The sequence below is a fragment of the Artibeus jamaicensis genome, unplaced genomic scaffold, assembly GCF_021234435.1.
Source record: "Artibeus jamaicensis isolate MK-2021 breed Jamaican fruit bat unplaced genomic scaffold, CSHL_Jam_final contig_452, whole genome shotgun sequence".
Taxonomy (NCBI): domain Eukaryota; kingdom Metazoa; phylum Chordata; class Mammalia; order Chiroptera; family Phyllostomidae; genus Artibeus; species Artibeus jamaicensis.
Genome location: NW_026521837.1, coordinates 18716661 through 18732265, shown reverse-complemented (window position 1 = coordinate 18732265; position 15605 = coordinate 18716661). Strand labels below are relative to the sequence as shown.

The 15605-nt window shown below is 39.2% G+C and overlaps 1 protein-coding gene across 2 annotated transcripts in view; it reads left to right on the top strand.

Moving 5' to 3' along the window:
- The window catches only part of SLC39A8 (solute carrier family 39 member 8), a 69912-nt gene that overhangs the window by 15119 nt on the left and 39188 nt on the right, over positions 1-15605 (top strand). For both annotated transcript variants that reach the window (XM_037156884.2, XM_037156883.2), the window contains exon 3: positions 9009-9171. In XM_037156884.2, the coding sequence (XP_037012779.1) occupies positions 9009-9171 (163 nt within the window). The remainder of the gene's footprint in view (positions 1-9008; positions 9172-15605) is intronic.

The following is a 15605-nucleotide window of genomic DNA, read 5'->3' as shown; positions in this document are numbered from 1 at the left end:
GTAATGATAAAAGCATAAAGTCTGTTTCATGGACTCGCAACTGTAAACCTCCTTTTCCCCCACCCTGTATTCCCGAAACTTCTCCCTCCCTTCTACACTCTTTCCTGAGGGTGTCCCCAACCCGCACTCAGCTGTCACCTCCTTGCAGAAGGGAGCCACGTCCCTGTGCCTGGCCTCTGTCTTTCTCAGTGAAAGCTCACTTATCATTTCCATTTGGTGTCCCACAGCTGTTGCAACCTAAAATGTCTAAAACCAAACTGACCGCCATCCTCCATGTGTTTCTCTTCCTGGGTTCCTTAATCCTGCCAGTAACAACATCCTCTTCCCACTTTCCCAGACTTCTAGCCTCAGAGTAGTTTTTGATGGTTTCCTCTGCATGCTATTTTCCCCTTATATGAGCTCTCGATAGTTCTTTACCATTATGCCTCTTGTGAATTTACCACTTACTCTCCGGTTTTATAGCTACTGGTATATCTGATTTATTTCTGCCACAGTTATTTAGGTTTCTTGATGGAAAGTAGCATGACTTGTTTATCTTTGTATTCCAGTAGTCCCCACCTTATCCACAGTGTCAGCTATGATAGTCATCTGGGGTCCAGAAATATTAAGGGGAAAGTTCCAGAAATAAACAATTTATAAATTTTAGCTTGTGCACCATTCTGAGTAGCATTAGGGAAGTCTCCTGCCATTCCACTCCATCCTGCTTGGGACGTGAACCCTCCCTTTTGTGGGGGCAGAAAATATACTTTTACTCCCACCTTTTAAATTTGTCTGGCCAGGCTAACAATTCAAATAACATGTAGCAGATTAGCAGGATAAAATAAAATTTTAATATGTACACATAGGGAATTCACATAAGCATAAAAGTCAAAAGACAGTGGGGAAAACCGGGCTATATGTCATTTTGGATGAGAAAAGGAGGGAACGGGGTCTTAGATTTTACAAGTGAGAATGGTCAATTCACAGGTAACTGAGGAAGAATGGAACATACATGGTAGGCAAATTCCTGCCAGGCAACCCAGGGGCTGATGCAGTGTCAGGCCTTACCTGAAGCTCTCCCTGGCACTGTCCGCAGTTCAAATGAGGTGAAGGAGAACATCCTGAGTCCCTTTGACCCTTCCCTTCCTGAAGCAGGCCTTTCTATCTGAACTTCTTTGGCAGGGAAAGGGGAGGGTCAAAGGTTCTTTCTGAGTCTTTTATTTCTTAATAAGCAGCTTAAAATCAATATCCCAAAAGGCACTGTTTTGAGGGTGGCAAAACTTCGGTTCGCTTCATTTTGTCTGGCATATCTGCACACTCCCTGTCCATTATTCACTTAGTAGCTTTCCTGGGTATCAGATCAACTGTCATCAGAGTGCCCCTGTTCAAGGAACTTCTATTTTACTTAATAATGGCTTCAAAGTGCAAGCGTAGTGATGCTGGCAGTTCAGATGTGGTCGAGGGCCGTAGAGTGCTTCCTTTAAATAAAAAGGTAAGGGGTTTTGACTTAATAAGGGAAGAAAAACATTGTATGCTGACGTTGCTAAGATCCATGGTAAGATGAATCTTCTAGCTTACTGTGAGGAAGGAAAAAGAAATTCTTGTTAGTTTGCTGGATGAGTCTACATTCACATAATTTTTATTGCAATATGCAGTTATAAATTGTTCTATTTTATCATTAGTTGTTCTTAATCTCTTACTGTGCCTAATTTGTAAAGCAAACTTTATGATAGTTGTGTATGTATGGAAAAAACATAGTATCTATAAGATATGGTATTATCCAAGGTTTCGGGTATCTGCTGGGCGTCTTGGGACCTGTGCCCAGTGGATGGGGGAGGGCCACTTGTTCTTTCTGAGTGTCATCCTCCTGCTTCCCCCACTTTCCACTTCTCCCATCAGTGATACACCCTGACTTTTATGATTCAATGATGAATGTTTATTGAAAGAATTTATGTGATATGAAGTATAACTACATGATTATTGTACTTGGTATTGTTAAAGAAAACCAGAGCTGAGCAGTAATTAAAGCAATAAAAACAAATTCTATTTAAGAACTATGTATTGCAATAGGGGAAAGGGGCCTCAGTATAGAATGAGGCTAAATTCTCAATGCAACAGGACAAGTGAAGATTTATAGCCAAGAAGCAGGGTTGGGGCAATGCATGGAAATTTTCTAAGAAGGAATTTCATTAAACAGACCTAACAGGATTTTTGCTGAAGGTCGGCCAGGCTGATCAGATATCAAGGACAAGGCATCTATCTAAACTGACATAACAAGATTCTTGCTAAACCTGGGCAATGTATTCCCCCACCACCGTCCCAGGAACAGATACAAGGCTGAGGCTTAGAGTACTTAGAGAGCTGACTAAAGTTTAGTCAGGTAGAGAGTGTGTGTCATTATCTCAGGTATGTAATTCTAAATCTTGCTTAACTCCTTGGCATTTATTATAGGCAGATTTCAACTGTACAAAATGTTGAGTGAGGAACTTGCCCTAATCTGTCAAATTTCACTCCTCCCAGCCCTCCTTGTACCAGTCTCCTTCATTCCCACAAAAATATGTCTGGAAAAGAAGCAACTCACTCCCCCCCTGCCAAAAAAAAAAACAACCCAAACCCAACTTTTGACTAGTCAGAACAGGTGAGGAAGAAGGAGGAGGGAAAGAAAAAATGTGGAACTATTTGCTAAAATGATTTTGAATATAATTTGAAGTCTTTTTTAATGGTATGTGTTTAAACCCCCTTACCTCTTTTACTACTTTGCTTTGGTCGTTGTGTGTGTAAGGCTCATTTGAGATTACATTAATGTGGCAAGAGACTAACAAATAGTAATTTCATTAAATTTAAGAAAATGTCTTTAGGAAAAAGTCAACCCACTGAACATTAGGGCAGCTGATGGCTGGAGTTTGTCCCTGATAGCACAAAGCTCAATGCCACAGCACACATCAAGAGACACTCTTGAGAATAGCAGTATTGTGAAAACAAATAGGAGAAAAGCTCAGTAGGTAAATTGGAAGGAGATGTCGAAAACTCATGAAGTGTTTTTTCAAGGCACATACTATTCCGGCTAATCAATCACTCTGAGGTGTTTTCTGAGGAGTTTAGTGGACCCTAGTAGCTTTAACATTTATTCATGTTTTTTTTGGAGGTGAAGTGCTATGTTTGGGAGAATGTTTGAACTTCCTTAGTGGTTCTACTGGTTTTGTTGTTGCCCTTCCAACTGAGGCCCTCATCCTGTTTGTCCCCGCTCTGGGAAACACTGCCCTTTTTTAGACAACTGCTTTCTTTGTTTCAGGTTCAACTTTGTGAAATCAAAGCATAATAAATCAGTACCCAAAAATCTATTGCATTTCTATGCACTAATAACAAGCTATCAGAAAGAGAAGTTAAAATAACCATTCCATTTACAATTGCATATAAATGAATAAAATACTTAGGAATAAATTTAACCAAGGAGGTAAAATACCCATGTATTGAAAACTATAAGATATTAATGAAAGAAATTGAAGAATACAGAAATAAATGTAAAGATAGTCCATGCTTGTGGATTGGAAGAATCAGTATTGTTAAAATGTTCATACTACCTAATGCAATCTACTGATTCAAGGCCCTATTAAAATTCCAATAGCTTTTTTCAAAGAACTATCAAAAATAATCTTAACATTTTCATGGAACCACAAAAATCCCTGAGTAGCCAAAAGAATTTTGAAAAAGGAGAACAAAGCTGGAGGCATCACAGTCACTGACTTCAGACTATCTTACAAAGCTGTAGTAATTAAAACAGTATAATACTGGCGTAAAAACAGATACATGTCAATGGAAAAAATAGAGAGCCCACAAATAAAACTGTGAGCATAGATAGCTAAATATTATTTAAGGAAGGGAACAAAGGGAATCAGACATTCTTAAGCACAATAAAATAAGGAGCATAGGCCTGCTTCCTTCCTTAAGAAGTTGCAGCTTCACACACTTTCCAGGGAACAATTGTCCTTCCCCTCGGAGCAATGTGGGGAAAGAAAGAACAGTAAAGGGGGAGGTAAGCACATATGCAGTAGGAGCCAAAATGGCAACCGTAGAGGCCTGCCAGTCTAGCCTGGAACAGGGATTGGATTGTATAAGAGACAAAACCTCAGAGGATGTAAGGAATAGATTGGTTAGGGGTTGGACCTATTAGAAGCCTGCAAAAACTCAGAAAGTTGATTGGTTATTTTGAAAAAGTGTCTGGTCTTTCCCAAGCGTGATATAACATAATCCCAGCTAACAAAGAGCCTTCTTGCTTGCCTCATTGTTCATGCATTCTCTACATAGTGGCCCAATGGGACTAGCAGACACCTGGGGCTCTGGTGGCCATGTGGACAGGAAACATGGGCCCCAGCCAAGGTGCAGTCCAGAAAACAAGCTAAGCTAGCTGGATGGTGATAAAGGCTGGACTGGACAAAGTTTTAACATGGACTAGCCTTGGCATGGCATAGAAGCTGTGGACACTGGTCCTATTTCTGTCCTGATGAAGGCAAGATTGGAACTTTGTCCATGGCTGGACAGATGGAGATGGGACAATGGAAACCCAGCAGAACTCTTTTGATCTTGTACCTGGCGCCACAAGTAAATCTTATCAACAGACCTTATCCTCCCTTGTGAGTCTCCTGGAAAGCTTTCCTTGTGACACCACAATGACCCCACTTCCACCAGCAATAAAACCATGAGCATATAGTGAATTAATTTAGGATAAAGGAGCCAAGAATATACAATGGGGAAAGGACACTCTCTGTAATGAATGGTGTTGGGAAAACTGGACAGCCACATGCGAAAGTGTGAAGCTTGACCACTATCTTATACCATATACAAAAATTAACTCAAAATGGGTCACATATTTTAATGTTAAGAGTTGAAATCAGAAAACTTAGATAGTAAGTTCCTTTGACATAGGTCTTGGCAATAATTTTTTGAATCTGAGACCAAAAGCAAATATAATGACAGCAATAAATAAATAAATAAATAGATAATAAGTAAAATTAAAAAAAGAAAGAAGCTACATCAAACCAAAGAGCTTATGCATAGCAAAGGACTCCATCACCAAAATAAAAAAGCAACCTATTCCACAGGAGAAAAACTCATACAAGTCAGCAACAAAAAGAACCAAACAATCTACTTAAAAACTGAGCAGAAGATCTGAGTAGACATTTTCCAAAGAAGACATACAGATGACTAACAGGTACATGAATGGGTGTTCAAATTGTTAATCATCAGGAAATGCAAATCAAAGCCACAATGAGCTATCACCTCACATAGTGGCTATTATCAGAAAGGCACGAAACAACAAGTGCTGTTGAGGTTGTAGAGAAAAAGGAACACTTGTGAACTGTTGGTAGGAATGCAGACTGGTGCAACCACTATGAAAACAGTGTGGAGGTTCCTCAAGGAGTTAAAAACACAACTACAATATTATCCAGCAATTCTACTTCTGGATATTTATCTGAAGAAAACAAAAGCACTCACTCAGAAGTGTATCTGCACCCCATGTTCATTTCAACCAAGACATGGAAGTGACCTAAGTGTCTACTGATGGATGAATGGATAAAGAAGATGTGGTACACATGCACAATGGAATAGTACTCAGCCACAGTGAAGACTGAAATCTCACCATGTGCAATAACATGGTAAGATTTAACACATGTTATGATAAGTGAAATATCACAGAAAAAGACAAATACCGCATCTTGCTGATATGTGGAGTATAAAACAAAACCAAGTTTATATATGTGTAGAGCAGATTGGTGGTTGCCCGAGGTGGGGGGTAAGAGAGTCAGAGAAACAGGTGAAGGAAGGCAAAAGATAATAAAAAAAATAAAATAAAACCAAGGTTATTCAAAAGCAAAATGTGGCTGCTGTATAATTTTTCTTCTACTTGCTGGTAGATAGCTATGTTAAATAAATCAGGCCTGCCATTAGTGTTTGTTTTACCACATTGTTAGTATTCTCTTAATGTTCTATCCCCATTCTCATGCCATGAGGCGAGGTCTAGAGTTTTGTCTCTTCTCCACCTTACTTGCTCTTTCTTGAGATTGAGCTGCTGCCGCTGTAAGAGTGTTATTACCCATGAGTACCTGCCCAAGCGGAATGTCCACACACACGCTGCACAGCTCAGCGAGACTCTAAGCTGCCTTGCAATATTGATGATTTATTCCCTTGGTTATCTTTCTTTTCCTAACTGTATGTAGGAGAGTGTCTTTTAAGATATACAATAGACAATTTTGGCATCCTTAGGGTAGTAGCTTTCAAACATTTGATGGCATTTACAGTAAATCTTTTTTTAAATTTAAAAAAATTAAAAATTTCACTTACACTTGATATTCAATAGTACGTTAGTTTCACGTGTACAGCATAGTGGTTAGACATTTACATAACTTACAAAGTGATCCCTCTAATAAATCTAGTACCTCCCAGAACCATACATAGTTATGACAAAATTATTGACTATATTCCTTATGCTGCACTTTACATCCCCATGACTATTTTGTAGCTGCCAATTTTTACTTCCTAATCCCTTCACCCTTTTCACCCAGCTCGTAAAAAATAAACTTTGCGCCCTGGCTGGTGTGGCTCAGTGGATTGAGTGCTGGCTTGTGAACCTAAGGGTCATTGGTTTGATTCCCAGTCAGGGTACATGCCTGGGTTGCGGGCCAGGGCCCCAGTAGGGGCCACACAAGAGGCAACCACACACTGATGTTTCTCTTCCTCTCTTCCTCCCTTCCCTTCTCTAAAAATAAATAAATAAATAAATAACATCTTTAAAACATTAATAATAGATGAAATAAACTTTGCATTGTGATCCCATGTACATGTACATGGTATGTATAATGCATAGCTATTGTAAAATTTGATTAAGCAGTAGTTATCCCAGTTATGTGTGATACACTCTGGAGTTTCTATTACATTGTTCTTTACTTCCTTACAAAATGCTGACAGTAAGTGGACTTCCTGACCCACTAACAGGTCACAACTGGAGTCTGAAAAGAACTGTTTAACCGACATCAAATTTTAGGACATGTTAGAATATTAATTCTGAGAAGGCTTTGTAAATTACGTATCAGCAGCCTCCCCGTTCCTCTCATTTTATAGTTGGAGGAACTTGAAGTCCAAGTACTTTAAGACTTCTTGTAGGCACACAGTGCTGCTTTGTGTTTGTACTACTACACCCACTTATTCCTGGAATCATGCAGTGGGTAGTTGGACCACATGGACTCTGTAATTTTTGAACCTAGCAATTATGCTGCAGTGTGGTTACATGATAATGAATAAACTATACCCACTCTCCCTCCCCCAGTTGGCTATCAAGCTATTGTCTTCCCTCATTAGTTTATTATCCCCTATTCTCACCGAAGGGAAGACAGTTAACAAAGCATTGAGTGTACTGTCTCCTCTTCCAGGAATGGCACACAGCAGCCATTGTCATGGACCCAAAGGAATGCATCCGTTGAATAAGAAACAATGTGGGCACATACTTAGACATTTAAAAGAAGTCTAAATGTATATTTTCTTCATGGTAATTGTACTGCTAGCTTTTGACAACTCCAAACATCAGGGTGTATTTGATGTGTTTTCATCTCCCCTTCAAAATCAGCAGTGACCTCCAGTTGTCAAAATATTACATTTTTAGTTTCATTGTTTTTGTTGCGAAGAAAATGACAGCACTTATGGTCAAACAATTAACAAAAACTTTTGAGATTTTAGTATCATTCATAGTGTATTAGCGAGCATGGGCTGCCATAACAAATACTATAGACTGGGTGGCTTAAACAACAGAAGTTTATTTTCTCACAGTTCTAGAGACTGGCGGAGGTGGCAGAGGGTTGGTGTCTGGTCAGAGCTCTCTCCTGGGGTTGCAGATGGCTGCTTTCTTGCTTTGTTCTCACATGGTGGAGAGAGGGAGGGAGCAAGCAAGCTCTCTGGTGTCTCTTCAGATAAGCCCATGAATCTGACTGGAGCAGGGTCCCACCCTCATGATTTTGTCTAACCCTCAGTGCCTTATAAAGGCTCCATACCCAAAAGTCATCACATTGGGGCTTAAGGCATCAATATATGAACATTAGGAAGACACCATCAAGTCCACTGAATTATACAAAGCTAAGGTCTTAGCAGGGTTTAAATATGGGCCGAAGTATGCAAAGCAGTGCTCTCAATTGTACTTATTAAAGACAGACTCGTCTATTTGACTGAATGGATATTTTTCATACTCTATAATTCTTATAACATTCATTAGCAATAGTAACACATTTAATTTTTTATACTCTTCTTAATAATGTATGTGCAAAGTAGTTTATAGCTAAATTTTGCCCCAAAGTAAAATGATACCTTTAAATAGTTATTGTTTTTTGCAGAGAATTTTTTCTGACGATTTTATTTCTCATTAATAGTTAGTGAATTTCTAAACCACACATCGCTTTTCAAAACTTTGTGTAATATAAGAAAGTTACCTGTTATCATTGAGTATAATACATGTTTTGACAAACAACCACTTGTACCAAAGATATATTTGAAAACAACATTTATGTGTTGGGATTATGCTGTATTATCGCTGTCAAGGAGAATGGATGAATCCCTGAACTGTGAAACTGTGAGGGAGCCTGGTGTGTGTCTCCAAGAAATGTTACAGAGAGCCACTCCAATAGCTCACACAAGATATGCATTCAAACTAAAGGAAAGCAGGGAGGGAAAATTAAGAATATTGAATCATCAGAAGCCTGTTGTTCTAAAGTCCTTGGAAATCCCCAGACCAGTTCTTACTTTTAGGCTGGCAATGTATAGGTAGACTGTTGATCAAGAAAGTTTTTTTCTATTTTTCTCGTTTCTAGGTTTAAGGGAGTATGGGCTATTGTACAGTTTTAGGGGTCTGTTCATTTCTGTTGAGGGTTATTACATAAAGAATTAGTGCCTGGTGTCTAGATGGAACATTCGGTGTCTCTGTAGCATCTCTTGCTTCAGCTCTTTACTATATCAACACATGTATGTCTACTTTGTTTCTTTTATTTCAGTGTTTGTCAGCTGAAGAGATCTTTTCCCTTCATGGCTTTTCAAATGTTACCCAGATAACCAGCTCAAACCTCTCTGTCATCTGCCCTGCGGTCCTGCAGCAACTGAACTTTCACCCTTGTGGCCAGCGGTCCAAGCACCAAAGCAAACCAACTCTTTCCGAAGGTATGTCAGAGCTGGTTCTTCTGTTTATTCGAAAAGATTATGGGCTAGTTTGAAATGGAGTTAACATACTTCTTTTTCTGCTTTACTGCTTTTATTAATCTATGTAGGATTCGTGGGTAAAGGACTGATATTCTGGAAGTATTCAAAATAAGAATAATTAGAACTCATTTAAGCTTCTTAAGTTGTGCTCCCTATATGTGGAGTCAAAATTACACTTGGTACCACTTAATAACTTTATAGAACCCAATTCCTAATTTTAAACACATGTTTTATGCTGTGCACATGGGATTACATATTAACTATCTGGTTTAAAATCGATCAGTTAATTTCCATTACATTGTGCTTATAATATTATTCAAAAACCTATTAGTTTATCTATAAGTGTCGGTAAAGGGTTGTTAATAAAAGTAGTGTGTCTCTAGATTAAATCTTAAGGCACTGAATTATTATCACTGTAATTTTCATAAATGAAAGAAAACACCAGTGACTGTTTTAAGTGCCCATAATGCATTGCCATAGATGCTGCAAAAATTTTTTTAAATATAAGGAAAGAAGTACCCATTTACTATATAAAATAGTACACATACTTAAACAAGAAGAGTTTTTCCCACAAATGAGATAAACCAATGAATTGTTCAGGAGGTCTTTTTGCTGCCTATGTGCCATTTCTTGCTATTCTCAAATTGTCACCATGTGGATATTGTAATTATATATTTGTTCATATGTACTGAAGATTCAGTTGTGAGCAAGAAGGAAAATTTCCTGCCCTATTAGGGTTTGGGATGTAGTGGAGAAGTAATGTAATAAACATTTATACACACAAGCAAATAAGTAATAGGACTTCAGAGGGATAAATGTTTTGAAGAAAATGAAGTAGGTTACAATAGAAGGAGAAGGTGGGTGAGTGTGTATTCAGATGAAGACAGGGAGGCCTTTCTGATGAGATTACACTTGAACAGAGACCTGACTAAGGATGGGGGAAAGGACCACAGCAAGATTGTCTCTGGGGGAAGAGCGCTCGAGCTTGGGGGAACTATCAGCATTAGTGTGGACACGTGCTTGGTTGGGGATGTGTAAGGCACAGCTAAATGCCTGTGTGCCTGGAGCATAGTGAGCAAGAGAAAGACCAGAAGGAGTGACGTCTTGGGAGAGTCAGGGGCCTTGTGGTAGACAGTACATTGATTGGATTTTATTTTGAAAGTGGTATGAAGACATTGTAGGGTTCTAAAGAGGAGAGTGACATAGTTTTATCTAGATGCATAGAAGATGATTCTACTCGCAGTATGAACGATAAATAGTAATGGAGGAAGAGTAGAAGCATGGAGATTAGGAGATTGGTGGGTCAGGAGGCTCTTGGCATTCAGGATGATGGGACTCAGGCTCAGGTGGGGGAAGTGGGAGTGAGGAGAAGTGATGAGATTCAGGATGGATTTCAGAAGCCATGCTAACATGGTTTGCCTCTAGTTTGGATGTGGGGGAGGGAAAGATGAATCAAGGTTTGAGTCCTTGGAGGAGGATAGATAGCTGTGCCATTTCCTGGGGTGGAGATGACTGGGGAGGGGCCATTGTTGTTAGAGGAAGCCAGTGGCGAGGAGCAAGACAATGAGTTTTTGACTTGGTCAGCCTGAGATATTGATATGGACCAGCAGGGGATGTCAGGTAGGCAGTGACATGCATGCATGCATTTGGAGCTCAGAGAACAGGTTGGAGATATGTCATTGATTTTAAAGATGGCAGTTGAAGCCTCTGGTCTGAGTGAGCATACCTAACATAAGCATAATAGAGAAGAATAGAAGGGAAGCCTTGACAAAGCCTTGTTTTACATACTTTTGGATCCTTTTGTATATATGATATACATATATATATGATTCCTTTTGTATATACTTCAACCTCTTCATGTGAATAACAGGAATAACAATAACAATGACAGAAGTAATGATAACACTCAACTCTTAGGTAGCACTGACTATGTTGCAGGTACTGTTCTAAGTGCTTTATGCCTGTCGACTAATATAATCTTCATACAACTATATAATTTAGGATCTGTTGTTCCTACTTTATAGCTAAGGAAACTGAGGCACACAGACTTAAAGTCCTTTGCTCAGGAGTACACAACTTGTACAAAATAGAGCCTGATTCGAACCCAGGCTGTCTTGGCTTCAGAACCTATGTTCTCTTTCATTTTCTGTATTTGCATGTACAAGGAATGGAAACCACCCTGTATACTTTATCAGTATAATTATCCATTTAGTGAATAACAATCATTTTAGAGCTAATTGTTCAAGCACATATTTTTAATAGAATATGTAGTAACCGAGGGTATGTTTATATTTCTACAAGTCTGTTTAACTTGAATGCAGTTTGCATTTTACATTCAAAAGTACATTCAGTAAATGCTTTTTACACTAACATTGACCGACAGTAGGGTTCGCCTCTTTAGAACCCTACAATGTCTTCATACCACATTCAAATTAAAATCTAATCAATGTACTGTCCACCACAAGGTCCCTGGCTCTCCCAGGATGTCACTCCTTCTGGCCTCCCTCTTGCTCACTAAGCTCCAGGCACACAGGCATTTAGCTGTGCCTTACACATCCCCAAGCACGTGTCCATGCTATTCAGAGTCCATAGTAAAGGCATGGATTCTGAAATCTTCTCACTGGACTCCACTCCCAGCTCTGTAATTTTCTAGCTGTGGCGGGCACGTGATTTTACTTGTGTCTTTCTGCCTTAGTCTTCTCATCTAAAATAGTACCTTTTTTCTAGGGTTGCTGTGAGGGTTAAATAACTTAATATTCACAAAGCATTTAAAATGCTGTCTGGCATGTACTATGTGTACTATCTGGTAAGCACTATATATATGTCTGTTCCATAAAACATATATAACACATATAATTCTGAGTACAGGAAGTGAGACTTCAGAAGAAGCCAATCCTCTTCTCTGTGCAGGTCAATTACTAATATTCAAACATGTTCTTAACTGCAATTCTCAGGTTTACTCTATCTCAGGAACCAGTAGGTAAAAACAGGGAAGTGGAAACAGAAAGTTCGAGAATTCTAGGGTCAACACTATAAAGTCATGAAATGGAAACATCAACAGTTCCATCTTACAAGATGAGACCCCAAATATTTGGACAGGGGACCCCCCCAAAGAGAAAGATACCTCCTAGGGTACACATTATCTTATGAATTGAAATGGGGCTACAGTGGGTGGGATGGGGTGGAGGAAACATATAAACATTTCTGGAGAATTAGCAAAACCAGTAGAGTACTTGTTATTACCAATATAGGATGTTTAATTTGACAATATATTGCCTTTTTTGGTGTAATATATTAATTATTGTATTTCATTGAGGCTGTGTGAAGTTGAGCAACTAATTTATTGTTTCTGTGCTTCACTTACTTCATCTACAAAAAATGGTACCTTCCTTACAGAGTTCTTAGGGTATCAAATGAGTTAACACATGCCGGTGCCCAGGACGGTGCCTGGCACAGGGTGGGAAGAGTGTGTCTTCACTCTTCTTATGCATGTTCAAAGTTCACCTTATTCTGTGGCCCGTGGAAGCCCATTCTTTTCCCACAAAGAAACATATTTTTCAAATAATGAAATGCACTGGACTCTTGATATAACTGCTCATTTAGTAAAGAGTCAATTCTGAGTTCATTCAAGGGAATGAAAAAATCCAAATTAAAGTAATCCAAAGGAGTGAAGGATTTCATGAAAACATTCATGCTGATGTTTCAGGGGTCAGATACCAATCTCATTGATCAGAGACATCACATTTCATGAATTTGAGATTGCCTTTCAGGTGCTTTATAAACTCATATTGATGAATGCAATAAAAGGATGGTAAATTAAATTCTCTGGGGGCTAAATTAAGTTTTAGCAATAGCTTAATGGTCCAAAATTCCCTTATTTTTTGATGATATCACACAATGCTATTTAATTCAAGTCATAGATAAGAATAATAGAATTTTATTTGTAGCATCACACAGTCCAGCTACATAGTACAAGCAATGACATAAGCCTTTAGCTCCAGAGTAAGCGGCTCTCCCTGGGTACGATACCTGAGGGAAGAGTGAAGCCCAGGCCCCCAACTCCCAGTCTGCTGTTCTTTCACTGTGTAGCTGACTTCAATGAACTAAAGTTTATACATGGTCTACTTACTATTTAAAAAATAATGATATGACATTTATTGAAGCATTAACTAGATTCTGGGAACTAGGTTAACAAATTTTACGTTATTCCTTGTTATTTCTATAAAGAATCTATGAAATAGGAGAATGAAATGTCTTAAAATAGGTGGGGTTTTTAGAAGAATTTTAACACAGCTGGCATTCAATGTTAACTGTTGTTACCAACATTCCTTGAAAATTTATTAAAGATTTCTGAGTTCACTAAGAAGCAGAAAGTCTGAAACAGACCATTAGAGGAAGTCCTGTGTGTGTGGAGGGGGTCCAAGGAATGCTTTTACACTAACCTGTTCTTTGGTGCCCTGGTTGAGTGGGTGTTGGATCCCCCCCCCACCCCGAATAATGTCCTAACAGTGAGAGAAGGGGGAAACCGAGCAGTGTGTCCAGAAGAGCAATGATTCACACTCCCAAAGTTCTTCAAGTGGTTCTGATAAATGTGCACAATATTAAGGAAAGTTAGAAAAATTGAATAAGCAGATTAATTAGTATTTTTGATAGAGTTCAGGGATGCACCTAAAATATGAACTTCATTAATTCATTTGTCAAGGAACAGGTGCTATTTGCTAAGCACATTCTAGTCACCGAAGATGAATGTAACATAGTCCCCTCCTTGAAGATCTCATAATTTATATGATATAGACAAATATACGTGATAAAATTACTGTAGCATAGAAGAAATGGTAAGTGGCCTAATTATCTTTAATCAAAGAGCTATAGAAAGCCTGACAAGCAAGGAACTGCCACCTAGAGGAGCTGGGGAAGCTTCACAGAGGAGGCCTTTGAGTTGGCCTGGGAGCCATGAAGAAGATTTCCAGACAGAGAGCCAGAAGTACAGGCAATTCCGTTTTTGGAAAATATTGTGTCTGCGTAAAGGCCACGTTGAGAGGGGGGTATATACACTGGGGAGGCTGTCTGGGAGTCAGGTGAGGTAGGGCAATTTCACATAGGGCTCCGAGATGGTCTGAGTCGTGTTTTAGGAAAATAAGCCCATGTCAAGTTGCAGGGAGGAAGGCCAGACAGAAAACTATCATAATGCATCAGATGAGGGAGTGAGAGATAGTGAGGGCCTGAACTCAAGGCACAGGTAATGAGGATGGAGAAGCAGCAAGGAGATATCTTAGGTAGAACTGGTGGCATCTGGTCACCAATCATGTATGGAGTTGCCTGGTAGAGAAAGAGCAATTGAAATTGATCCTAATAGTTCTGCTATTTATGGAGATAGTGAACAAAGGTAGTGAAGCAGGATTTTTTAGGGGAAGGTGATAAGTTGAATATGTGTATGTGGCTTTGCCTCTCTTTGGTACTCAAAAACTTCTTTGTGTTTTTATTTTAGTTTCAACTTCTATGTATCTTGTCTACACAATGAGGTTATAAATATTGGTTGAATGAATGCGTGCAGGTAGGCTAGTGATGGAATAGAAGGCTATTCATGTCAAGGGATGCTACACATAGATATATCGTGGAGGAAGATGCAGGGTCGAGAACTTTCTCTATGTGAAGAGTCTGAGGAGAGTAGGTAGTGTTGTTTTAGGTGATAAGATAATAAGTGGGAATGAGGTGGACGTTTGTAGGTACAGTGAGATGACTTTGCAGGGCCTGGTCAGGAGTCTTGGACTGATAGAAAGTGGAGAAGGTAAAATGGTTCGTTGGTGATGATTCATGTGGTAATGCAGTAACATTTATTATTTGTTCTTTTCACTTGGTACTCAGCATGGGCTGCCTTATATTACTTTGTGTATGGGCGTGTCCTCACATTTCTCAGCTACCCAAGCAAAAGATCTGAGCTGCTTGTTGGCAGGAATCATGGTTCCCATCCTAGACACCATAAACATTTGCTAAGATTGTTTATTTATAGACAGAATCAGATGAACTAAAATAATGGTGGACAGTCTTGTAGTCATAAAGCATATTATAAACTCTGTAGTTTTGTGAGCCCCATGGACTCTTTAAAAGTCAAATAACCTCTGCAGGAGTAATGAAGCATATGGTAAAACACATGGGCCCCGGCGTGGGGGTCCTGTAGACTGTGTAGGTTTGAAATCTGCAGGACTTGCTATCTGCATGACGTGGGCAGCTCATGTGAACTCCACATGCTTTGGTTTCCTCAGCTGCATGAAGGAGGTGATAGTAGTTCTTACCTTACAGGGTTTCGTGAGGATCAAGTGAATGAATATGTGTTGACTCAGCACAGTGGCTGGGGCGTGGCAAACACTCACTAAGCGTTTCTCTGGTACTTAGCT